General features: G+C 36.7%; 1 protein-coding gene across 2 annotated transcripts in view; it reads left to right on the top strand.

Moving 5' to 3' along the window:
• Window positions 1–6,938: 6,938 nt before the first annotated feature.
• KLHL13 (kelch like family member 13) overlaps window positions 6,939–27,365 on the top strand; it is a gene marked incomplete at both ends in the record, with an annotated part of 113,518 nt that continues 93,091 nt past the window's right edge. Inside the window, one exon of one of the 2 annotated variants that reach the window (XM_079728224.1) lies at window positions 6,939–6,997. In XM_079728224.1, the coding sequence (XP_079584350.1) occupies window positions 6,948–6,997 (50 nt within the window). The remainder of the gene's footprint in view (window positions 6,998–27,365) is intronic. The other variant, XM_079728223.1, reaches the window with a different exon arrangement.

The following is a 27,365-nucleotide window of genomic DNA, read 5'->3' as shown; positions in this document are numbered from 1 at the left end:
TATCTCTCCCCAGTTGCATTCCTCTCCCTTCTTCTCTGGAGGTAACGACTATGCCAAATTTTCTCATCGTTCCTATGAATATTTTTATGCTTTTCCTACATATGTATGTATGTGTATATCAATCTGGTATTATCCTATGTGCTTTTGAAATTTATTCCATAGTATTGTACTACTTTTAGTTTACATTTTTTTACTGAAGTATAGTTGACTCACATTGTTATGTTAGTTTCAAGTGTACAGCAAAGTGATTCAGTTATACATATACACACACACACACACACACATATATATATTCTTTTTCAGATTCTTTCCCCTTATAGCTTATTACAAAATATTGACTATAGTTTCTGGTGCGATACAGTAGGACCTTGTTGGTTATCTATTTTACATATAGTAGTGTGTATCTGTTAACCCCAAACTCCTAATTTATCCCTCCCTCCACTTTCCCCTTTGGTAACCATAAGTTTGTTTTCTATGTCTGTAGGTCTATTTTTGTTTTGTATATAAGTTCATTTGTATCATTTTTTTTAGATTCCACACATAAGTGATATCATGATATTTGTCTTTCTCTGTCTGGCTTACTTCACTTAGTATGATAATCTCTAGGTCCATCCATATTGCTGCAAATGGCATTATTTCATTCTTTTTTATGGCTGAGTAGTATTCCATTGTGTATGGGTGTGTGTGTGTGTGTACACACACACACACACACACACACATCACGTCTTTATCCATTCATCTGTTGATGGACATTTAGGTTGCTTCCACATATGTCTTGGCTTAAATAGTGCTGCTTTGAACATTGGGGTGCATGTATCTTTTTGTATTATGGTTTTCTCTAGATATATGCCTAGGAGTGGGATTGCAGGATCATATGGTAACTCTATTTTTAGTTTTTTAAGGAACCTCCATACTGCTCTCCATAGTGGCTGCACCAACATAATGTTCCCACCAACAGTGTAGAAGGGTTCCCTTTTCTCCACACCATCTCCAGCATTTATTATTTGTAGACTTTTGATGATGGCCATTCTGACTGGTGTGAGGTGATACCTCATTGTAGTTTTGATTTGCATTTCTCTAATAATTAGTGATGTTGAGCAGCTTTTCATGTGTCTTTTGGCCATCTGTATATCTTCTTTGGAGAAGTGTCTATTTAGATCTTCTTCCCATTTTTTGATTGAGTTGTTTGTGTTTTTTTGATAGTGAACTGTATGAGCTGTTTGTATATTTTGGAGATTAATCCCTCGTTGTTTGCATTGTTTGCAAATATTTTCTCACATTCTATAGGTTTTCTTTTTGTTTTGTTTATGGTTTCCTTTGCTGTGCGAAAGCTTTTGAGTTTAATTAGGCCCCATTTGTTTATTTTTGCTTTTATTTCCATTAGTCTAGGAGACAGATCCAAAAAGATCTTGCTATGATTTATGTCAAAGAATGTCCTGCCTCTGTTTTCCTCTAGGAGTTTTTTAGCATAATGCTTTTCATATTTACCTGCTCTAGTATCTCCCGTTACAAAAACAAAGTAAAACAAAACATTATCTACTTCTATCCTATATCCCTCTCCATCTACCACCTATTTATATCTCTTCCTAAGTGAGTGTTATGTGTGCCTGTTTCCTCTCTTCGTTCTCTATTGAACCCACAATAATGAAACTGTTCACCACCATTCCATGTAAACAGTTCTTATCAAGGTGACCAGTGACCTCTGGGTTACCACACTGAGTTATTTCTCCATCCTTCACTTAACCTCTCAACAGCATCTGACACACTTGGTTATCCCTTTCTTCATGTAACACTTTAGTTTACCTTTTAGATTACTACATCTCCCTGGTTTTCCTCCTACCTCATGGCTACTCCTTCTTACATTTTTTGCCACATTCTCATTAGTTTTTATTTTGAAATAAATTGAACAGAAAAGTATAGACTGAAAATGGAACATCTCTCCCTGCCCCCCTCAAAACCCATATTCCCTCTCACTAATAAAAAATATAAACAGGCTTCATTTGTGTGTGCATGTGTGTATAAATTTCATAGGTGGAAACAGTGCCTTATTTTAAATGACAATTATTTGTTTATTAATGATTTTTATTTTCTGTACACTTTCTGTTTATATTATTTGCTCACTTTTACTATAGTGTTTTATTGGTTTTATTGATTAAGTGTTTGTGTTTGTGTGTACAAATTAAAATCATTAACTCTGTTGTCTGTCATGTGTATTGTGAAATTTTTTTTGAATTTTATTTTTTTATACAGCAGGTTCTTATTAGTTATCCATTTTACAGACATCAGTGTATACATGTCAATCCCAATCGCCCAATTCATCCCACCCCCACCACCCCCTCACTGCTTTCTCCCCTTGGTGTCCATACGTTTGTTCTCTACATCTGTGTCTCTATTTCTGCCCTGCAAACCAGTTCATCTGTACCATTTTTCTTGGTTCCACATGCATGCGTTAATATACGATATTTGTTTTTCTCTTTTGGACTTACTTCACTCTGTATGACAATCTCTAGATCCATCCATGTCTCTACAAATGACCCAATTTCATCCCTTTTTATGGCTGAGTAATATTCCATTGTATATATGTACCACATCTTCTTTATCCATTCCTCTGTTGATGGGCATTTAGGTTGCTTCCATGACCTGGCTATTGTAAATAGTGCTGCAATGAACATTGGGGTGCGTGTGTCTTTTTGAATTATGGTTTTCTCTGGGTATATGCCCAGTACTGGGATTGCTGGGTTGTATGGTAATTCTATTTTTAGTTTTTTAAGGAACCTGCATACTTTTCTCCATAGTGGCTGTATCAGTTTACATTCCCACCAACAGTGCAAGAGGGTTCCCTTTTCTCCACACCCTCTCCAGCATTTGTTGTTTGTAGATTTTCTGATGATGTCCATGCTAACTGGTGTGAGGTGATACCTCATTGCAGTTTTGATTTGCATTTCTCTAATGATTAGTGATGTTGAGCAGGTTTTCATGTGCTTCTTGGTCATCTGTATATCTTCTTTGGAGAAATGTCTATTTAGGTCTTCTGCCCACTTTTTGATTGGCTTCTTTGTTTTTTTAATATTGAGCTGCATGAGCTGTTCATATATTTTGGAGATTAATCCTTTGTCCGTTGATTCATTTGCAAATATTTTCTCCCATTCTGAGGGTTGTCTTTTCATCTTCTTTGTAGTTTCCTTTGCTGTGTAAAAGCTTTGAAGTTTCATTAGGTCCCATTTGTTTATTTTTGTTTTTATTTCCATTACTCTAGGAGGTGGATCAAAAAAGATCTTGCTGTGATTTATGCCAATGAGTGTTCTTCCTACGTTTTCCTCTAAGAGTTTTATAGTGTCCAGTCTTACATTTAGGTCTTTAATCCATTTTGAGTTTATTTTTGTGTGTGGTGTTAGGGAGTGTTCTAATTTCATTCTTTTACATGTAGCTGTCCAGTTTTCCCAGCACCACTTATTGTGAATTATTTTTCCTGCTTTATCAAATGCCATTTGACTTTGAGGTATTTTTGAAGTACAGAATTCTAATTTTTTGCTACAATCAGATTTAACAGTTTTTTCCTTTATGGTTCCTGGGTTCTGGGTGCTGCTTACCTTCTCCACTGAATCATTATAAATAATTTCACTAGGGTTTTCTTTAGTACTGCTTCAAAGCTTCCTTTTTTACCTTTAAATCTTTGGTCCCTCTGGAATTTATTTAGTGTATGAAGTGAAGTAGGGTACAACCTATTTATTTTTCTAAGTGACTCCCTGGTTGTCTCCCAATCGTTTAATCATCTCTATTTCTCTCACTCGTTTGAGGACCACCTTCACTGTAGAGTAATTCCCTGATGTATTTAAATTCCTCACAAGTTATTAAAATAATTTATTTATTTCTGTTTTATTTTTCAAACCACTGCAGTGTGATTCTCCCCACTCATCGAACTACTCTTGAAAAAAGGTCATCGTGGACTTTATAGCTGTCAAATCATTTAGCTATATCTTACTTTGGGCAGAACGTGAAACAGTTGAATACCCTCCAACCACTGTTCTTGTGAACTATCCTTCTTCTTTTCACAGTTCTCTTAGTTTCCCTCCTACCTATTGTCTCTTTTCTTTGCTAGCTTATCTTCCTCTGTTTATTGTACAAAAGTGTTCGTTGAGTTTGCACTTTCCCCTGGCATGAATAATATTTTCCAGTCTCAACACATAACTGGCTAAATATCCCTGTGTTTTCCTTTCTACTTCCAACCTAAATCTAGACCTATATTTCCAATTTTCTGTTAAATACTATATGTTGTGCCCTGGGTTACTTCTATATGTCTATACAAACCATTGTTGTTTTTGTTTTCAGTGTTTTTCCTTCTTTCTATACCCTACCTCACTTGATATCATCACCATTTCCTCCTGTTACTTAAATAGATTTTGTCTTTGATATGTCCCCTTATCCCTTTAAAATCTGTCATAAGTCCTAGTTCTTCCTGCCTGCCCTCATAGTCCTTGTCTGTGCTCTCATTTCATGCCTTGATTTTGGAAGTAGTTTCTTATCGGTCTCCATACTTCTGGTCTCTCTCTCTGATCCACCACCACATTGCAGGCAGTGTTAATTTTCTAATACATATGTTTGATCATACAAACTCCATGGTTAAAAATGGTTTTGGTTTCATTTATATCCTGCATAAATTGATCACATGCACTTACTTCCTCTCTCTTCCTAACTCCATTAAAATGAGAGTAAAGAAATGGAAAAATTCAAAAGGACAAAGAGAACAGGAATGGAAACACTGACAGATGTAAGGTTGGAACTATTTTTTTACTTAGAGCAAAGGAAGTTACAACTCCAATATCTTCCCCTACATGAACTTTCGAGAGAAACCAACTCATTCTTCCCATAGAATTCCTAATATTTCAAGACTTGGAGGCTCCTAGTCTGTAGAAGGCAGGAATGAGTCATGAGATTGAAAGCATGGGCTGTTCTTTGAAAGTCTAAAATAAGTCGCTGAAGTCTCCTGTACCAACACCCCCTCTCTGCTTCTCTGGAGACCAGAGGTTTATTATGTGGAGAATTTGACAGGAGAGCCCCAGACTCAGAGATCCAGGTGCAGCAAGTGGATTGCTTAAAACGATGGGATTATGTAAAAGTTTGCATACCTAATTTTGGGACCTGTATGTTCTACCCTAGATGCAGTTGGTAAAAAGTTTCATGAATTAATTATTTTCACATTCCAAGATTCCTAATAGTAATCTAGATATAGCTGGTTTTCTCTTGGCACGTCTTCTAAAAGATCATGTAGCCTAAACAAAATAAAAATTTCTGAACCTCTCAAAGTTCTCTCACTGGTTAAACATTTTTAGAAAAGGTAAGTCAAAAGTCAGTTGAGGGCTTCCCCGGTGGCGCAGTGGTTGAGAGCCCGCCTGCCGATGCAGGGGACACGGGTTCGTGCCCCGGTCCGGGAAGATCCCACGTGCCGCAGAGCGGCTGGGCCCGTGAGCCATGGCCGCTGGGCCTGCGTGTCCGGAGCCTGTGCTCTGCAATGGGAGAGGCCACAACAGTGAGAGGCCCGCGTACCGCAAAAAAAAAAGTCAGTTGATTTTGAGATGCTTAAAAAATTTATTTTGTTTAGGCTACTCAGTTTCGTTACTTGTAATAACAGAATATAAGCAGAGAAATGCGTTTGTGCAAATAATTATGAATGCTATGTTGTCATTTGATTTGTTTCTTTTTTAGAGTTTTGAAGACCCAAGAAACAGAGTACAGTTGACCCTGAAACAGCACAGGAGTTAGGGGCACCAACCCCTAAATAGTTGAAAATCCCCGTACTGCTATCTCTGCTGTTAAAAAAAAAAAGAATTGATAAATGATGCACTCAAGGGCAGGAAGTTGAAACAGTTTGGATAGAATCAGGACTGAAACCCTAGTTCTTTTGATTCCACATATTATGATCTCTAATTGAACACAAGCTTTTCCCCACACTTAGTTAATTTAAAGATTTGTAAAATGAAAATGCAGGTACTATATTTATTGTGAAAAATATATAAGTGGATCTGCACAGTTCAAACCTGTTTTGTTCATGGTCAACTGTACTTTTTCCCCTTCTACTTCTTTTCCTTTTGCCCCTAAATTAAGGGGCAGGTGAAGGCAGGGAACAATGAAGAAAATCGTTTTTCCTCTAGCTTAATTATTTTAGGTTTTCAAGTAGTTTTATAACAAACATAATTATATGAACAAACTAAACTGGATACTATACCTTTTTATCTTCCCAATGCAATAAATTGATTTTATTAACAAGAAACATTTATGTAAATTATACATTTTTGCTTCCCAATATAGTTGAAATTAATAGAATACATTAAATATACTCTTGCCAATGCAAAGCATCCACATTACTAAAAACCAATATATACTATAGTTTACTACCACCTCGCCTGCTCCTTTCCCGTAAAAACAATGTTCCTACCTCTATTACCTATTTTATATCTTTAAGGTTTAAAAATCTTTCAACAATCTTTCTATCCTTAATTTTGACCAACCACTTCGAAAATCGTGGGCCCTGCATATGGGCCCCACAGGCCTCAAGTCCCTCTGGTAACTCTTCGCTTCTTAACTTCTCTGTCTCACCCAACTTCACACATACTCCCCAGGTCTTCTGACTCTCATTTAATCCATCTTCCTGTATACACGGTGGTTTTTCCATAGATCATTGTTGGCTAATGATTTCACATGAAATCAGTCAGTACTCTTTAATGATTTCAGTGCTGAATTTCGTAGGTATTTGGACTATTGCAGATTCAGTTTCTTAATTTTCATAAGCTGTAATATGGATATTAGGTACATGGACATACATTTTGCCTATCGCAAAATATGTAAAATATTACAAAGGTAACATAATGTGAAAATTCTAGTGTTGATTTTCATAGTAAATATTGACTTCTTTTCCTCCTGAACAGGTCGTTCTCCAACTTCTAGAGGTGATGGATCATCTGCATAGAGGGGAATCAGTTGCTGCAATACTCCGTAACCGGTATATTTATAGAAGCAGTTTACCTTATAAGTTATATAATGTCTCTTCTGCTTATTTATTTACCTAACATAGTTGGTACTCAATAAATATTTGTTGAATACCTGTCATAAAATAAAAGTATTTGCTATATGAGTGAATAAAAGAATGCCTGGGTGACAAAGAAATGGAATGAAGAACATGTTAATGACTGTGTGTTCTGAGCTAATGAAAAAAATAGAAAATATAATCAGAAATCAAAATTGGTGTACATTGTGAACACCTGGAATTCAGTCAGTGGAGCTATTGATCTGAATTTTTAGTTTTAAAGCATACCAATGAATAAATACTGGTATCTCTTGCTTATGAATAGATGTCTCAACGAAGTATTTTTTAAAATAGTGTTGCCCTATGATTGTGTGTACCTTTCTGTTATTTAAAATTCCAGTTAAAACTTTTTTAGGGAGTTCTGAGAAATTGAGAGCTTCCTCTGTCAATTTAGGATTTTAAATTCGTGGTTTAAAGAAACATAGCCTTTACTTTGCAGGTGTGAAAGAGTATCCCTTATTCCCAATAGTTTAATTGTATGGTTTGGGTGAAATATTTGAAATAATATGTTGGAGTTGTCTGTATCATGGTTCTGATAGTTACTAGTGTAGTCTTGGTTAAGTTTTTTTAATTGCTCTGGGCATTAACTTTCTCGTCTGTGAATTGGGGATAATAATAATACCTATATCTCAAGGTTGTTTTGAGGATTAAAAAAGTGTCTATTGGGTGTGTGTGTCTGAGTGGAGAGAAAGAGCTTGGCAAGTAATTCACGGTATATCAGTGCTTGTGTTGAAATATAAATGTGGGATTTTAACTATTTTGAAAATACAATATTTGTGTTACTAAATTCTAAAGTACTTTAAAAATAGGTGTGTCTTAAAAGAATTTGGAAAGGGGGGAAAGGCTGAAGTATAAAGGGGACACATATAACGTCATTGTTATTTGAAAGATACCATGCTAGGAATTGTACATAATATTCCCATCAAGGAAATATTGTATGAAAGGTACATGTTTGTTGGAATGTGGGCAAGGGGCTGTAAGGTAGACTTGTTCAGAGATACCGAAAGCCAGGAAATCACAGCAGGAATCATGTGTTGCCATGTTGGGTGAAAAGATAGAAGAGTAGATTGCTGGGCCAGTTGGAGGGGGGAAGTTGTGCCGAATACCTAATGGTGAACTGAGTCTGTATGTAGAGTTCAAGCACTGCTGAAGTGGGGATTCTGTATCACACATTTGGAAGAGGAACTAGTGGGACAGCAGGATTTCCTAAGCTCAAGTTGATAACTGTGGTGGTTATAGCATAATTGAATTTGTTTCCATTATTATTATTGAGATATAATTGCATATAGTAAAATACACAAACACTTAAATATACATCTTGATTTTTATACATGCAGACATCCAGGTAACCACAACCCAGGTCAAGATAGAAAACAATGCCATCCCTCCAGAGAATTCCCTCGTTCCCCTTTCTAGTTCATGTCCCCTCCCTTCCTACTGACTTACATATTTTGGGTTAGTGTTTCTTGTTCTTGAACTTCATGTAAATGGAGTCAAACGCTGTGTATTCTTTTGTGTGTGGCTTCTGTTGTTCAAAATAATGTTTTTGAAATCCACCCTCCTTACAGGTATCTGTAGTTTCTTCTTTTTTTATTGCTCTGTAGTGTTCCATTGTTTAAATATACCACAGTTTGTTTATCCATTTCTTGTTGAGAGTCACTTGTTATACCCATTATTTGGCTATTATGAATTAAGCCGTTGTTGACATTTTTTAACAAATCTTTTTGTGGCCATATACACTCATTTCCTTTGGATATATACCTAGAAGTAGAATTGGTGGGTCATAGGAGATGTACACATATATTTATTTAATTTATTTAACATTCATAGAAACTGCCAAACACTTTTTTAAAGTGGTTATACCATTTTCTTTTCTGACCAGTAATAAGTGAGAATCCTCATAAACTCTTGGTATTTAATTTTAGCTATTCTCTTGGGTATATAGTTGTTTCCCACTATGGTTTTCACTTTGCATTTTCCTCACGTGTTTATTAACTATTTGTGTTTTAGAAGTATCTGTTCAAATTTTTTGCCCATTTAAAAAATTGGTTTTTTTTTTCTCTTTGAGTTTTAAGAGTTTTTAAATTTTTTCTTGATATTTAGATGTATGTATTATGAATATTTCCTTCCAATCTGTAGCTGGCCATCCCATTTTCTTGTTTGTGTCTTTTGGTGAGCAGTTTTATTTTTGTTTCATTTTGATGAAGTTCAGTTTATCATTTTTTTTCTTTTATGCTCAGTAATTTTTGCATCTTTCTAAGAAATCTTTACCCTCCCAAATTTCAGGCTTTCTTCCTGATGTTTTATGGTTTTAGCCCTCACATTATAAGTGCATTCTTGACCAGAAACTTAAATAAATGAACTTATGACCTGTTTATATACACAAATTATGGATCAGTTTCATATTCTAAATAAAATACAAACCAAACACATTTAGGAATGTATGAAAAGTATTAACCCTTTGTGACTAGGAAAGTTTTACCCCAGAGTGTGAATTCCTTAATACCATGAAAGCTACTCATATGACGCATCCTGTCAATAGATCTCATAAGAAATAAAAGGTACAGTAAATGCTGAAGGTGTTTGAAAAAAATTCATTGCCCATAAAATAAAGAATTAGTGATAGAAAGTTGCACTCTTAACAAGAAAAATAATTATCTCTCTGAAACCAAGAAACAAGCATCGCACTTAATGATAAATGTAAGAGTTGTTCCTTAAACAGCAACAAAACAAAGATGCCCTTTAATCACCACTTTAAAATATGTATCTATAAGCTATGGCCAATGTCAATAAAGAGGCATACTTAACAGGAAGGAGGAGACAAAAAAATGATCAAGTTTTAGAAGATAGACTCATGTGCCTGCAAAAGCTAAGACATAAAAACAAGTTCTTAATTGACAGAGTTTTAATATAAGTTCTAAATATAGTTGGATATAAGATAAAAATAAAAACCAGTACCTTTTATCTATATTACAAATAGTCATTTAAAATATATAATGGAAAACATTCCATTTACAAAAGCCATAAAATGTAAATATTTAGTAATAACCGCAACAAAAATTTCTAGGACCTATATGAAGAAAATTTAAAAATTCAACTGAGAGATAGGAAAGAAGATATTTTTTAAAAATGGAGAGACATGCAATGGTCCTTGATTAAAAGGCTAAATTTTGGAAAGAGCTCTTCCCAAATTGTTATATAGATTTAACACGAATTTAATGGGAAATTTAAAATTTTGTCAAGGTGATTATTCAATCAGATAATGAATGTATGAAAGAAATGTATCCCCATTGCTTAATACAATGTCTGACATGTAGTAATTGCTGGTCAAAAAAATCTAATTTTTCTATTTATAATTCAACAAACATTTATTGTGTAATTGCTAAGTGTGAAACATTTTCAGGTGCTAAAATATAATGATGAATATTAAAAGTGATGAATCTTTGTTCTATTGGAGAAAGTTAACGTCGAAAATTAGTAAACAAGGTAGGAAGATAAAGAATTAAGGGTGGAGGGTGGCAGTGCAGAATAGCATCAACCTGTTATTAGTCTTAGATGTTTTTAGTCTTGCAATCTACCATTCATCATATGTTTTACCCTATTAGGACTTTTATTCCAGTGATTCATTTAGTACAGGGAGAGGTCAGCCATATGTGTCTTTTTTTGTTTGTTTGTTTGTTTTGCTGTACGCGGGCCTCTCACTGTTGTGGCCTCTCCTGTTGCGGAGCACGGGCTCCAGACGCGTAGACTCAGCGGCCATGGCTCACGGGCCCAGCCGCACCGCAGCATGTGGGATCTTCCCAGACCGGGGCACGAACCCGTGTCCCCTGCACTGGCAGGCGGACTCTCAACCACTGCGCCACCAGGGAAGCCCAGCCATATGTGTCTTGCTTTGTTGCAAACAGCATCTCAGTGTGAGCATCGTCCTCATGTACACGTTACGGTAATGTCAGGGAGACATTTGGTTAAGAGTCACCCAGTTGGTGTTATGGTGGTGGTGTGTACTGATGGGGTTCCTAGCTGTAATAAGGATTTCTGCAGTGACGTGTAAAGCTCTAACAGTGTTCCAGTTTTCTAAAAGTACTCTTTGATAAATAAAACACAGTATATAATATTGTCTGGTGTTTGCAATAAGGAAAAAGAGTGCCAAACACTGTATAATTGGATTTTCATCCCTTTAACAAATATTATGCACCACTTACTGTGCACGGTGTTAGGGATATGGCAGTGAATGATAATACATGGTTCCCTGCCAGTTTGGTGGCTATTGTAGTAGTCAAAATAAGAAATGAGGAGAGTCAGAACAGAGGTGATGGCAGTGGAAATGAAGAAGAGGGGAACGGAGGGAGCTGTGAAATATTTAGGGGTAACTTTAACAATACTTGGCGTTCAACTAGATTCTTCACACTCTAGTCAACATGATCTTTTAAAATTGATTATCTGATAATGTGGTCCAGATTGCCCTTTCCTGTCCCTGACTATTGAAATCCTACCTGTTCTCCAAGACCCAGATCAAATTCAGTGCCCTATGTATCACCCTTCCCTGATCAATCCAAGCAGATGATCAGGAGGGTCTGTTTTGTCTCTGAACTGGTTTTTTTCCCTGTAGTGAATTTTATCACATTTGGCTCTGCGTTGAAATTAATTTGAGCATGTCTTTGCTTACAGCATCATTAAGAGAGCTCTTTTAGAGTGTGACTACCTGTATCTAATGTATATTTATATCACATTGCATATAATGCAGGATTTTATACATAATAGGCATTCATTAAATATTTATAGAAGTTATAACATTTATCAATAATTATTTGTTGCTGATGATTTTATTTGGTTAAATTGTTCAGGGTAGTTTTGTTTCCCACAGTCAACTCTTACTAATAGGTAAGCAATTGAATATTAAGCAACAATATTTAAGTTGTAAAATAGACTAATGAAATTTACTACAGATTCTAGGAATAAGCTGTGACTTTTTTTTACTGGCTTACTATATAATCATTTCCTAATACTATATGATGCCAAGGGAACACAGAGCTTTCAATCTGGTCATTTGATATTTTAAAATATTGAGCCTTTACTGTTTGTCAAGCGCTGACCTCATCTGTAACATTTAAGGATTAGAAGATCCCGACCTTCCTCTTAGTTTTAAAAGTCTGGAATTATATCTTTAAACCTAAGCACACAGTAGGTGATAAATAAACACATCTTTGATTAACCTTGAGGATGGTCAGTCATTGAAGATGTCCTTTTTATTACTGTTTTTACAATTTGACTTTATAAACTTCCATGAAGGTATGGTTATTTATGCTTTTTTAAGATTCAAAATTTATGAGGATCTAGTTTTACCTTTGCTAAATTGAGTCAGTGATTATAATAAGGTTAAATCTTAGGCTAGAAGATGCCTATAAGCATTATAATATGAGGGTAATGCACGAATTTCTGAGGCAGTTAAATTTTATACAGTGGACTTTTATTTTGGCTCAGAAATTCTGTAGGTCTTGGTTACCCACTATAATTGTCGTAATACATTGCTGTAGGTGCACGTTTATCAGCATATTTGTTCCTCTTACCGAATAGTTGCATATCTTTATACAAAGGACTTGAACTTGTTAGTAATGTTGCCTGTTTGATCTTTCTAGAGAATTTTCCATAGAAAGTGTTCCTGCTTCTGGGGAGAGGAATTACTACCCTGATTCTCCTTTCTGTGTCTTAAATGTTCCTGTTCATAATTCTGTACATGTTCTACACATTCTTTCTGGGACATCTCATCTACAGCCATTAGTTGGATCCCAAACTATATGTGAAGACCTTAACATTTCTATGTATGTAACATTTAAATCTTTTTCATGAGTCCCCAACTAAAAAGTGCTGTATTCCTCTCTCTACCAGTCTGTTCATTTGTTTTGACTTTACAAGTAATACATATTTATTATAGAACACTTAAAAATAACAAATTATATACAGATATGCAGGGAAAATAATCACCAAAAGTAACTCTGTTAACCCCTTAATGCATTTTCACTCTAGTCTTTTGGTGCATTTTGAAATGTAACTGAAGTTGTAATTATTGAACATGATATGATTCTAGTGTTGTACTTAAGAGCAGAGGCTTTGAAGTCTTCCAAATACAGGTTCAGGTCAAGCTTTGCTTCTTGCTAGCTGTGTGAATTTTGGAAAGTTTCTTAACCTCTCTGAGTCTGTTTCCTCATCTATAAAATAAAAGAGTATCATTGTTTGGGATTGTTCTGAGAATAAAATAAAATTTTGTAAGGTAGTCACATTCCTGGTACATAGTAAATTCTCAATAAATGGAAGCACTTACTGTTTTATTATACTGTATATCATGTCTGTATCCTGTTTTTCTTAGTTGTATCATGAACATTTTCACATATTAATAAAAACTTGTAGTAGATATAATAGCTGCAAAGGGGCTTCCCTGGTGGCGCAGTGGTTGAGAGTCCGCCTGCCAATGCAGGGGACCCAGGTTCGTGCCACGGTCTGGGAGGATCCCACATGCTGCAGAGCGGCTGGGCCCGTGAGCCATGGCCACTGAGCCTGTGCGTCCGGAGCCTGTGCTCCGCAACGGGAGAGGCTACGGCAGTGAGAGGTCCGCGTACCACAAAAAAAAAAAAAAAAAACAGCTGCAAAGTATAAACTCTTTCACGGTATAAATGATTTCTTAAATATTTAGGTTGGACCCACTTTTGGGGTGTTATTTGTTTTAGTGTCTTCCATATCTATCATATTTTCTCTCCTCACTTTAATATTTGTTATCTTTTTTCCTTTTACTTAATGAATTTATTTTATACTGTATCAGACTCTCTCTTTACTCCCTCCGATATACATTTTGGTTGTTACTCTGGTTTAGTTTCCTGGTAGTTGGCAAATACAATTTATTGCTTTCCTCATCTGATCATGTTATCTCATTTGGCTTCCTCTTCCTGCTTTACTGAGGCCGTGTTTCCTCGTTCTCCTGAATGTGCCAAGGGCTTTCAACATTGTTTTCTGACTCCTATATGAAAGCATTTGCAGAGTTCTGCTCTTTCTCTGAGTCTTTATAATGACAAATCTCCTTGTCCTTGTTTTTCAATACATTTTCATTGCTCCCATGCTAGTTGTTTTTCAGTTTGTTTATTCTCAAAGGAAAAAAGATTCCTTGAATGGCCTTTGTACTGGCTGTTCCCTTTGTCTGAAACGTTCTTCCCCGTGGTCTTTGTGTGGCTGGTTCTTCTTTTCAGATCTCCACTTAAATGTCCACTTAAAGGTTTTCTTTGACTACCTACTCTAAAGTGGTCACTTGTTTAGTGTCACACACACACACACACACACCCAGTTTCATTCTCTGCATGACTCGTCACTACCACTATTAGATATTTTCCTTCTTTGTTTATTATCTATCCGTTTTTGCTAAAATGGAAGCTCTAGGAGGTCAGGGATCTTGTCTGTCTTGATTATCTTTTCCCCCAGCCAAGATTCCTGACCTTGTTTATTTTATTTTATTTTTTAATTTTTATTTTATATTGGAGTGGAGCTGGTTAACAATGTTGTGTTAGTTTCAGGTGTACAGCAAAGTGATTCAGTTGTACATATACATGTATCTTTTCTTTTTCAAATTCTTTTCCCATTTAGATTATTACAGAATATTGAGCACTGTTTCCTGTGCTATGTAGTAGGTCTTTGTTGGTTATCTATTTTAAATATAGCAGTGTGTACTTTAATTTTAGCACCTACCACCATGTCTTGTACATATTCGTTGCTCAGTAGGTATTTGCCTACTGAATGAATTGACCATTGCCCCTTTATGTGCTCTTGTGTACTAATCCAACCCCTTCCTCAGAGTTTTACCCATGAGCCAATACTGATAGAAATAAATGATTGAAATAAATAGATGAGGGAGGAGAGACAATTCTTCCTTGCAGAACAATTCCGAATTTTATATATGTACGAATGTGTGTGTTTGTATGTATATATTTCCCTCATTCAACAGATGGAACTTCATCTATCTCCCCCCTTGAGTATGGACTTAATGATTTGCTTTCCAAAGGAAAGAGTATGGAAAGGAAAAAACAGTACCTTTATAGTGAAGAAATCTGGCAAATACTACCTGTGGTAGACTTAATAGTGGCTCTCCAAAGATGTCTACATATTAGTCTGCAGAACCTGTGACTGATACTGTATGTGGCAAAAACGGACTTTGCAGATGTGATTAAGTTAAGGACCTTGAGGTGGGGAAATTATCCTGGATTATCCAGGAGAGCCCAGTGTAATCACAAGGGTCCTCATAAAAGGGATGCGGGTGGATTCAGAGTCAGAAAAGGGAGATGTGATGATGGAAGGAGAGTTTGGAGCCATGCTGTTTGAAGATGGAGGAAGGTGTCATGAGCTGTAGAATGCAGGTGGCCTCTAGAAGCTGGAAAAGACAAAGAAATAAATTCTCCCCTCAAGCCCTGCCAATACCTTGATTCTAGACTTCTGACCTCCAAAACATTAAGATAGCCAATTTGTGTTGTTTAAAGCTGTTAAGATTGTAGTTATTTGTCACAGCAGTAATAAGAAATGAATATACCATGTATCCAGAGTCTGGCACGCAGGCTTCCCAGTATATAGCAATATTTGTAATTTCTGACTTGATATGAACACAAGAGAGGTATCAGGGGTGGACAGAGGAAGGGAACAGCACCTTTGCCAGGTCTGTTTCCATACCTGTGCTGTATTTTCTCACTTTTTGTGTTTGTTAGATATTTAGCGGTAAGTTGGGGGTGGCAGGATCGGAGGCTATTAGCTATTTGTTATTTAAATGTAGACACCCGTGTATTCATCTTAAAGTTTTCCTTACCCAATTGTGTAATTTATGCTCACTGTGAAGTATTTGGAAAAATATGGAAAAGTATAATTCTACTTCACTGAAAGCACTGTTAATATTTTAAAACTCATAAATACAAGTGTTTATTCAACATTGAATAAACCAACTCTTATTTCAATAATACCATTGCCTGGTATTGTAAACACGATGGGTCCAAACCTGTCTCATCTCTGTCCCCAGAACCTGCTTCCTCATCTGTGGTCTTGGCCTTGCTTAGTGACACTGCCATTCACTCAGAAAGTTGGCCATCATCCAGGACTCTTCTTTCTTTCTCATTCCCCATATTCAGTCAGTCACCAAGTCCCATTTCTCTTTCCTAATTATTTCTCCAATCCACTCCCTCTGCTGCTTTATTCTTATTACCTCCTTATTTCAGACCCACTTAGTTTGTCACCTAGATCTTTATAATAATATCCTTCTAAACTGATTTTTGGCCTCCAGTCTTACACCTCTTTTACCTCCCACCTCCTTCTCCCACTCCAGTGCATCCCTCCCGTTACAGCCATAATGATCTTTCTGGAATGTAAAGATGTATGTTCATATCGCTTCCTTGTTTAGATTTCTTCACTGGCTCCTCTCTGCCTGCCTAGCCTCATCTCCTGCCTAGAGCACGTGTTGCCCTCCCTCAAACTTGGGAGGTGATATGTTTCCTTCTGTTTCCATCCCTCTTGCTGGTACGCCTTCTCCCTGGTTGTTGGCCTAATCAACTCCTGTTTATCCTTCAAGACCCAGCGAAGGTATTATTAACTCCTCTGTGATATTTTCAGTGACATGTACCCCATTCCTCTTCCAAACAGAATTAGGTATTCTTTTCTTATGGCTCCCATAGTATCAACTCTTATTTCAATGGTGGTGGTAGTGGTGATCAAAGTCCCAATAGTAGTGCTAGTTATATTTGAATAGTCATTATAATAGCTGACACATATAGCATTTACTTTGTGCCAGGTTCAAACTCTTAAATACACACACACACACACACACACACACACACATAATTCTATATTCCTTATTCCAAATTTATCTTATTCTCATAATAACCCCATGAAGAAGGTACTATCATTATTCTCATTCTACAAATGAGTATATCGAGGCACAGAAAAGTTTAAGTAAGTTGTCCAGGGTCACATAGCTAATAAGCATGGATGCAGGGCTCACACCCAGAAAGTTCAGCTCAGTCTGTGCATTCAACCATATGCCCATCTGTCTCCTTCCCTGGGTTGTGAACTCCCTTAGGACTTTTTACCTACTACCCATGTTGTTGACCCTAAGGCCAAGGCATTTCTGCTGTATTTTGGAAGTGCATACCATTAATAGGTTAAGTGCTATAAATGAATTGGGAACCTGGAAACTGATAAAAGTAAGTTTTTCTTTAAAAAGTTTTCTCTTCTCTCCTTTTCCAATCCTTCAGTTTTTCCCCCTTTTCATCTTCCCAACAAATGCAGTTGCATGGAAAGTGTTGAAAGATTATGTAAAATTTCCAAAGGCTCCTGAACCACAGTTGGGTCATGGTTTACATGGGACTAGGAACATGGACCCATGAAATAATTCAGAGCCTTAACGATGTGGATGCTTTTTAAAAATATACAGTCAGACAACAAAGTTTTCCTTTTGGTTATCAGTGTTGTGTGATATTTTGACTTCCTATCTCCTAATACTTTTCTTTCTGCCATTGCTTCATTTTAGATTAAAATGAATAGAAAAAGAGTAATACCTTTTCTTTTTCCTGGAAGGAAGCTCTACTCTTCCTTTGGATTGTAGTTTCTGTGCCTGGCTTTGGGTTTTAGCTATGGCAATCTCAAGCTTTGTGACCCTCAGGCAGCCCTATTATGGGTCTCCTCTGAGAGCCCAAGGCCTTAATCTGCCATTGAGGGAAAGGGAACGTGTCCACCTCCCTTACTTCCTACCCTTATTGGGTAGATAATGAAATAAATTCTTCCAAAGATGGAGACGTTTTCCTTTATCAGCCCAGCATGGCATAGCTGACATAGATACGAGCCCCAGATAGCTAGAAAGAAATCCTCTGGTGATTTTAGCAATCTCCATGATTTTAGTGATCTCCTTTTCAGGAAACAAAATAACAGAGGCAGCAGAGTGAATTTGAATTAAACTTGTTTTTGACAGGAGCTGTGCCTAGATATAGACAGTGTCCTTTATTTTTCCTGGCACATTATTGAAAATAGTATTATGTAACTTTGCCTGAACTTGTCTGAGATCAGCCATTGTCCAGAGCTGGCTAGAACGTACTTTTCTCTCTAGGTTCCCTGAGGCAGTGCTAAAACCAATAAGGCCTCTAGGGAGAGAATAGCTATTTGGTCTCCAGACCCTACAGTCTGCCCCTTCACGTTACATTTATCCGTTGACCGTGTGGCATGAAGGGGAATGTACATAAATATTAGCTTTTGATCCCATACTCCTACCCATTCCCTTTAAGGGTAGTTCATTACCTGATAGACCCTTCTGTTGAAAAGGCAGAGTGCAGTCCTGAGTTTGAAAAACTCTGTTTTCTGGTCCTGGCTCTGCCAACATAACAGTGGCAATTTACTTAATATGCTATCGATTTCTTTCTTTTTCTTTCTCCCTTTTTTCCAAACAGAAATAGTTTCTTTCTCATGTCTTGAAAATTAATGAGATGATATGCTTGAATTACTTTGTTCTCCCTGGAAGGTAGACCCTTCAGCAGGTCAAGTTGATTTTTGAAAGGAGTTGAAAACAGAGTTAAGGCTATTTGTTTTTCTAAGAATAGTTGCGGCTCCACAAAAAAGAGACTGCATTTCTTTAGAGATAGAAAAAGATCGTAGAGATGTTGTACAACCCTCTTAAATATAAAACGAAAGGGAATCTGATACGCAAAGGTGAGAGAACTTTTCCAAGTTCGCATAGCGAGGGAAAGAGCCAAGACACAAGTACCCATGTTTTCTGACATAAAGTGTCATTTTTACCTCAGAAACCTACATTTTGCACATTTAAAGCAAAAAAGTAGTTTCTATAATTAAACGTTTTCTGTCAGATTTTCGGTATTGTATGGTGCATAAATTTTGTATTTACAGTTAAATTGGTATATAGTCTATCATTATTTATATGTGTAAAACACTTTTGGCTAAATAGTTCAAGTAGTTTCTTTTCTGTGGGATGGATAAGTATTAATAAGGGAATTAATGCTTACATTAATTACAATAAGGGAATAAGTCTTAATCTAATAATCAGTGGCAAGTAGGGAGGTAGATAAAAATGATCGAAACGTAACCCAGTCAGTGTCCTAAACGTTACTATGAGCACTATTCTAGTGTAGTATTTGGCCATAAACATATATTTAATGACACGTCTGCATCCAGACACAGCTCTTGCTGTTAACAACGTTGTTAATTCAATTTCAACTCATTCTCCTGCCTCAGTCATTTTGTTTCCCCTAAAACAGATTGCTAAAATCATCAATTTCTTTCCAGCTGTCTATAGCCCCATGTGTTAGTTTCCTCTTGCTGCTGTAACAAATAACCAGAATCTCAGTGCTTAAAACAACACAGATTTATTATCTTGCATTTCTGGAGGTCATGGGGCTAAACTCAAGGTATAGGCAGGACTGCATTCCTTTTGGAGTCTTTAAGGGAGAATCTGCTTCTTCACCTTCCTCAGCTTTCAGAGGCTGCCTGCACTCCTTTGCTCTCTTCCTCCATCTTCAAACCCAGCAATAGTGGGTTGAGTTCATTTCACATCTCATCACTTGGACCTCTTCTGCTTCCTTCTTCCAATTTTAAGAATGCTTATGATTATATTGAACCTACTTGAATAATCCAGTATAATCCCCCCATTTCATAGCCCTCAGTTTAATCACATCTGCAAAGTCTTTTTTGCCATGTGAAGTAACATATTCACAGGTCTTGGGGATTAGGCAGTGTTCTGGGGATTAGGCTATTGTCTTGCTCACCACACTCAGTATCCATGTCTACACTACCATGCTGTATGTTTGCCTTCTGAGAGTGTTAAGATAATGGCTCTTTTTCAGTTTTAAGAATTATTTTCTAAAACATTTATCACAAATTCTTATTCCAGTGCCCCTCATGTGCTTTCCTTCCCTTTTCTTTAAAATATATTATTTATTTATTTATTTATTTGGCCATGCCACGCAGCTTGCAGGATTTAGCTCCCTGACAAGGGATTGAACCTGGGCCCTCAGCAGTGAAAGCACCACGTCCTAACCACTGGACCGCCAGGGAATTCCCTTCCTTCTCTTATTAAGAGAATTTTTACACATTACAGATGAAATAATATGTATACATATATGAAAATTACAGAAGTTTTGGAAAATTCAGAAAACAAAATAAATCACACATTATTTCACCTTATCTAAGGTAAACCAGTTATTGTGTTGTACATCCTTTCAACTGTTTTTCCATGCATACGTTTTACATGGTCATCATGTATGTACAATTTTGTATTTTACAAAGTGCTGCCATTAACACTTTCCATCTTGTTAATAATCTACTTAATAATCACCTAATGAAGAAAAATAACATTTTTAAAATAAAATTAATCTACGTATAGTAGAAAATTTAGAAAATACAGAAATGTATAAATAAAAAATAATTTCTAGTGTCATTATTCAGATTTAACTACTCTTTTAACATTTAGATATATTTCATTCAGCCATTTTTTCCTCCCTTTTTTTAAATAAAGTAAAATTAGACTCATACCTTATACATATTTTTATATCATGTTTTTCTCTAATAATGCAGTTTTAACATTTCTCCATATTACTACTATATATTGTTCTAAATGGTACAATTTAAAATAAATAGTATTGCAAAATTAATATATCTCATTATTTTTAGAACTTAGGAAGTACTTTTATGAAAAGAATTTATATCATTCAGTTATTTAACTACTCGGTTAATATATTGGTCTATATTTATATAAAATGTATGTATATGTATTATTTTTATAAAAATAGGCTCATATTATAGATATCATTTTGTATTTGTATTTTTCACATAATATATCAAGAGTATTGTTCTGTGTCCTCATTCCTTTTCATCATCACTCAACATGATATGCTTATAAAATGCTGTCTGGAACATAATAAGCACTAAAATATTTCCTCTTAAAGTTGTTATGATGAACCTCATTATAAGTATTATTTTAGTTTATGCATGTACCAAAATTTATATTAGCATTTTCCAATTTGTAATACTTTTTATTTTGAAACAATCTCAAATTTACAGAAAAACTATAATATCAGTACACAGAACTCTTCTTTTTCTTGAACCATTTTAGAGTAACTTGCTGACACAATGCCCACTAGCCCCAAATTCTCTAGTGTATAACTTCTATAAATGAGATCATTCTCCTATATAACCTCAATTCAACCATAAAAATCAGGAAATTAACATTAATCCATTACCACATTCTAATCAAGGCCCATTCAGATATTTCCAATTATCCCCAAAATGTTCTTCATAGCAAAAAGTTCCAGTTCAGATTCATGCATTGCATTTAATTGTAATATCGCTTCGGTTTTCTTCATATGGAACACTTCCTCAGTCTTTCCTTGACTTTCATGACCTTGGCACTTTTGAGGACTAAAGGCCAATTATTTTGTAACATGTCCTTCAGTTTGGCTTAGTCCTAATGGTTTGTCATGATTCTATTCAGGTTTTCCTTCTTTAGCAGGAATTGCACAGAAATGATACTGTGTTCTCATTGCAGCCTATCAGGTGACATGTGATTTTAATTTGTCCTATATTGGTGATGTTAACTTGATTAAGCTGCTGTCTGTCAGGCTTCTCCACTGTAAAATTACTTTTTCTCTCCCTTCTAATTAATGGTGTTTCTGGGCAGGTAGTGGGAGTACCTTGAGACTCTATAAATATCTTTTTCCTCATCAAACTTTTTTTTTTTTACTTGAAGTATAGTTGATTTACAGTATTGTGTTAGTTTCAGGTGTACAGCAAAGTGATTCAGTTATAAATATATATATTTTTCAGATTATTTTCCATTATAGGTTATTATAAGACATTGACTATAGTTCTGTGCTATACAGTAAATCCTTGTTGCTTATCTATTTTATGTATAGTAGTTTGTATCTGTTAATTTCATACTCCTGATTTATCCCTCCCCACTTCCTTCCCCCTTTGGTAAGCATAAGTTTGTTTTCTATGTCTGTGAGTCTGATTCTGTATTATTTTTTAGATTCCACATATATGTTATATATTTGTCTTTCTCTGTCTGACTTCACTTAGTATGATAATCTCTAAGTCAATTCACATTGCTGCAAATGGTAATATTTCATTCTTTTTTATGGCTGAGTAATATTCCATTGTATAAATATGCTATGTCTTCTTAATCCAATCTCCTGTTGATGGACACTTTGTTTCCATGTCTTAGCTATTATAGATAGTGCTACTATGAACATTGGGGTGCATGTATCTTTTCGAATTAGAGTTTTCATCCTTTCTGGTTATATGCCCTGGAGTGGGATTGCTGGGTTGTATGGTAGTTCTATTTTTAGTTTTTTAAGGAACCTCCATACTGCTCTCCATAGTGGCTGCACCAATTTACATTCCCACCAACAGTGTACAAGGGTTCCCTTTTCTCCACACCCTCTTCACACATACACACATACACATTTACATCTGTATTTCAATATGTTGAAAACTATGAATTCCCCTCAATACCTAAAATTCCTTTTTTAAAAAAATTTTTTATTGGAGTGTAGTTGGTTTACGCTCAAATTCTAATACAACACCATAGAGCACATTCTAGCTTTCTGCCTTTCCATGTTTTCACCCCTCAATCTCTAATATTAAGAAACGTGTCTCCTGGGGAATTCCCTGGTGGTCCAGTGATTAAGACTCGGTGCTTTCACTGCCGAGGGCCCAGGTTCAATCCCTAGTCGGGGAACTAAGATCCCACAAGCTACATGGCTTGGCCAAAAAAATGAAAAAAAAAAAAAAAAAGAAAAGAAATGTGTCTCTCCCATTATTTGGCCAGTGCCATATGCAGCCCGTATCCTGTTGATGCACCCTGCCCTCTCCCTCCCTGGATGTTGGCCTCCAACAGTCCCAGTCTGGCTGTGGCTGCTGTCCCCCAGCATGAATACCGCCATCATTTTGTTTGGGGTTCAACTCGCCATGCCTGGCCATCCTTGATGTTGCTTCCTCATCCTCTGCAGCCCCATAAAGGGCCTTCACCATGCCCTCCCTCCCCTGCCCTCACCAGAGGATGCCTACTTTGCTTGATGCCACTTAGGGCTTTCTGACGAAACTGTTCAGGAAGGGGAAGGGCATGAACTTTCTCTTTATTTTGACTGTTCAGTTGTTGTCACTTTTTTTCTCACAAACAAATTTTTTTTTTTTTTTTTTTTTTTTTTTTTTTTTTTTTTTTGCGGTACACGGGCCTCTCACTGTTGTGGCCTCTCCCGTTGCGGAGCACAGGCTCCAGATGCGCAGGCTCAGCGGCCATGGCTCACGGGCCCAGCCGCTCCGCGGCATGTGGGATCCTCCCGGACCGGGGCATGAACCCGTGTCCCCTGCATCGGCAGGCGGGCTCCCAACCACTGCGCCACCAGAGAAGCCCACAAACAAAATTTTTAATGATTACTGCCCTTCTGTTGGATGTTTAATTATCTCACATACTTTTTGTTGTTGTTATTCTTATAAATAAATAGTGTTTTCATGCAGTCAGCATCCACATTTTCTTCATTATATTTTATGGTATTTTTGCTTGTCAACTTGAGTTCTTCAGATTAATATTAATTAGCTTACTAATTAATGATTATTTCTGATTTGATTATTATTTAATGATATTATAGAAATATGATGTCAGAAAATGAGGAAGTTGAGAATTAGATGATTTTTCTTTTTTTTTTTTTACTTCTTTATTGGAGTATAATTGCTTTACAATTGTGTGCTAGTTTCTGCTTTATAACAAAGTGAATCAGTTATACATATACATATGTTCCCATATCTTCTCCCTCTTGCGTCTCCCTTCCTCCCACCCTCCCTATCCCACCCATCCAGGTGGTCACAAAGCACTGAGCTGATCTCCCTGTGCTATGCGGCTGCTTCCCACTAGCTATCTATTTTACGTTGGGTAGTGTATATATGTCCATGCCACTCTCTCACTTTGTCACAGCTTACCCTTCCCCCTCCCCATATCCTCAAGTGCATTCTCTAGTAGGTCTGTGTCTTTATTCCCGTCTTACCCCTAGGTTCTTCATGCCTTTTTTTCCCCTTAGATTCCATATATATGTGTTAGCATATGGTATTTGTCTTTCTCTTTCTGACTTACTTCACTCTGTATGACAGACTCTAGGTCCATCCACCTCATTACAAATAGCTCAATTTCGTTTTTTTATGGCTGAGTAATATTCCATTGTATATATGTGCCACGTCTTCTTTATCCATTCATCTGATGATGGACACTTAGATTGTTTCCATCTCCTGGCTATTGTAAATAGAGCTGCAATGAACATTTTGGTACATGACTCTTTTTGAATTATGGTTTTCTCAGGGCATATGCCCAGTAGTGGGATTGCTGGGTCGTGTGGTAGTCCTATTTTTAGTTTTTTAAGGAACCTCCATACTGTTCTCCATAGTGGCTGTACCAATTCACATTCCCACCAACAGTGCAAGAGTGTTCCCTTTTTTCCACACCCTCTCCAGCATTTAGTGTTTCTAGATTTTTTGATGATGGCCATTCTGACCCGTGTGAGATGATATCTCATTGTAGTTTTGATTTGCATTTCTCTAATGATTAGTGATGTTGAGCATTCTTTCATGTGTTTGTTGGCAATCTGTCTATCTTCTTTGGAGAAATGTCTATTTAGGTCTTCTGCCCATTTTTGGATTGGGTTGTTTGTTTCTTTGTTATTGAGCTGCATGAGCTGCTTATAAATTTTGGAGATTAATCCTTTGTCAATTGCTTCATTTGCAAATATTTTCTATTATCTATAAGATAACTTATAGAATCACGACTTCTTTCTCATAATAGCCATTTTTTTTAAATAACTTTTTTTCCCCCAAATGTATTTATTTATTTATGGCTGTGTTGGGTCTTCGTTTCTGTGCATGGGCTTTCTCTAGTTGTGGCAAGCGGGGATCACTCTTCATCGCGGTGCACAGGCCTCTCACTATCGGGGCCTCTGTTGCTGCGGAGCACAGGCTCCAGACGCGCAGGCTCAGTAATTGTGGCTCACGGGCCCAGGTGCCCCGCGGCATGCGGGATCTTCCCAGACCAGGGCTCGAACCCGGTCCCCTAGCGTTGGCAGGCAGATGCTCAACCACTGTGCCACCAGGGAAGCCCTCATAATAGCCATTTTTGAATGGAGATAATTTTAAAACCTATTATGTAGTAACCTCTTCCTGGATATTTAAGGTTAAAGATGTGAGTTCAGAAAGTCTCATTTCCTTAGCATGACATAGAAAGCCCTTCATACTGGGCACCCAAACTATCTTTCTAACCCCATTTTTTGCCACTTCTCATTTTTATAACCTGTGCTGTTGCTGTACTGCATTATTTTCCTTTGTTAAATATGCCACATTCTTTTGTATTGCTGTGATGGTGTTGGATTACCCAATAGGTAGTTAAGCATGTGCTCAGAGCACCAACCAGGCATAGGCACCAAACGATGGGGGGCAAGAAGAGTATTTGATATTTCATGACCATCAGTTTTATTCTCATCAAAGATTTATTCTCATCTTTATCTTTGATTTCCTTTCCCCTAATTTACAGTATAGAGTTATTTATGTTTTGAAATATATACGAGGATGAATGTAAAGAGGCAGTACAATATGCAAGAGGAAATCTAATAGTCTTTTCTGTGATTAAGGCCTCTCTAAGTTTATTCAGACCCTCTGTGCCTTTGTTTTTGCTGGATCTCTTAACTCTGCTCCCTGCCTCCAGCTGAATTATATGATATTCCATCCTACTGTGTTTGATTGCACATCTATCAGATCACTTAGCACGTTGTGTAAGAATTACTTTTTAAATAGTCTCTCCCAACTAGACTATGAAGTCCATGATGAAAATGGCATTTTCCTATCTAGCCTTCCATTTCCTGCATCTAACCCAGTGACTTATGCAAAGTAGAGATTCATTAAATGTTGTCGAACTGAACAACTTATTGTCCTGTCTATAGATGCAGATGGTGGCCCTTGTAGGAGAGATTAAATGATCTCTCTTAAACTGTAGGACACTTGATTCAGTAGCATCTACTGGGATTAAATTTGACATGTTTGAGTAGTCTAGTATTTTTAGTACATCATAATGTTCAGGGAATAGGTGGTGCTCAGAAAGAAGCAATCTACAAAAGCCATGAGATTCTTATGCAACAAGATGATTTACTAGTGGGTTTTCCTCCCAGCTTGCATAGTGTTCTCACAGTCAGGATATATATTTAGATTTTTCTAGATTTATTTTTGTATATACATGTTCATTCAGTTACCTTATTTATTTAAAAATCAAAGAACCTTTTCAGTTAGATTTGGACCAGAGATGCAGGCACCTTCTGATCTGTTCACTAGAGGCAGTTTAAGGGGAAAAAAACATTTTTTTTCTTTTTTAACATCTTTATTGGAGTATAATTGCTTTACAATGGTGTGTTAGTTTCAGCTGTATAACAGTGAATCAGCTATACATATACATATATCCCCATATCTCTTCCCTCTTGCGTCTCCCTCCCACCCTCCCTATCCCACCCCTCTAAGTGGTCACAAAGCACCAAGCTGATGTCTCTGTTCTATGCGGCTGCCTCCCACTAGCTATCTGTTTTACATTTGGTAGTATATATAAGTCCATGCCACTCTCTCACTTTGTCCCAGTTTACCCTTCCCCCTCCCCGTGTCCTCAAGTTCATTCTCTACATCTGTGTCTTTATTCCTGTCCTGCCCCTATGAAAAAAACATTTAAAATTTCTGTTGGATGGATTCTACATGACCACTGGTTCTTTTGCTGCATAAATATCATTTATCTATGGCCTAGAGCAGTCACGGAATGGCTTAACTTGGTCCTGTCCCAGAATGACAGTCCTGCCCCAGGCTACAAAAAGATTCCAAAGACCCATCTTTTGAGCATGGAACCACCTGAGTAGAATGTCTTCGCCGGTGGTGGGTCCCAGATGCTAGTTAGCACACGGAAGCTGGTTTGTTGTGGGTATTGTCACAGGTCTGAATTGAAATAAGAAAAACAACAATTTTGTGATGTTTTTCTCCCAGAAAGTTGAATTTATTGATTATAAAGAACCATCCTTTATTCTGAGATTGTCTGTTACTTTTTGGTTGTTAAAATGTCCATTTGCCCTTTCTTTAATGAAATGATAGTGATGAGAGGTCATGTACCCCTATTATCTGAAAGCCTTAAGGCAAGATGTGTTTCAGAATTTAGGTTCTTTTTGTTTTTTAGACAGGTAATAGAGTGCATGTCTCCTATATT

This window comes from Hyperoodon ampullatus (genome assembly GCF_949752795.1).
Source record: "Hyperoodon ampullatus genome assembly, chromosome: X".
Lineage (NCBI taxonomy): Eukaryota > Metazoa > Chordata > Mammalia > Artiodactyla > Ziphiidae > Hyperoodon > Hyperoodon ampullatus.
This window is presented reverse-complemented; position numbering and strand designations above follow the sequence as displayed.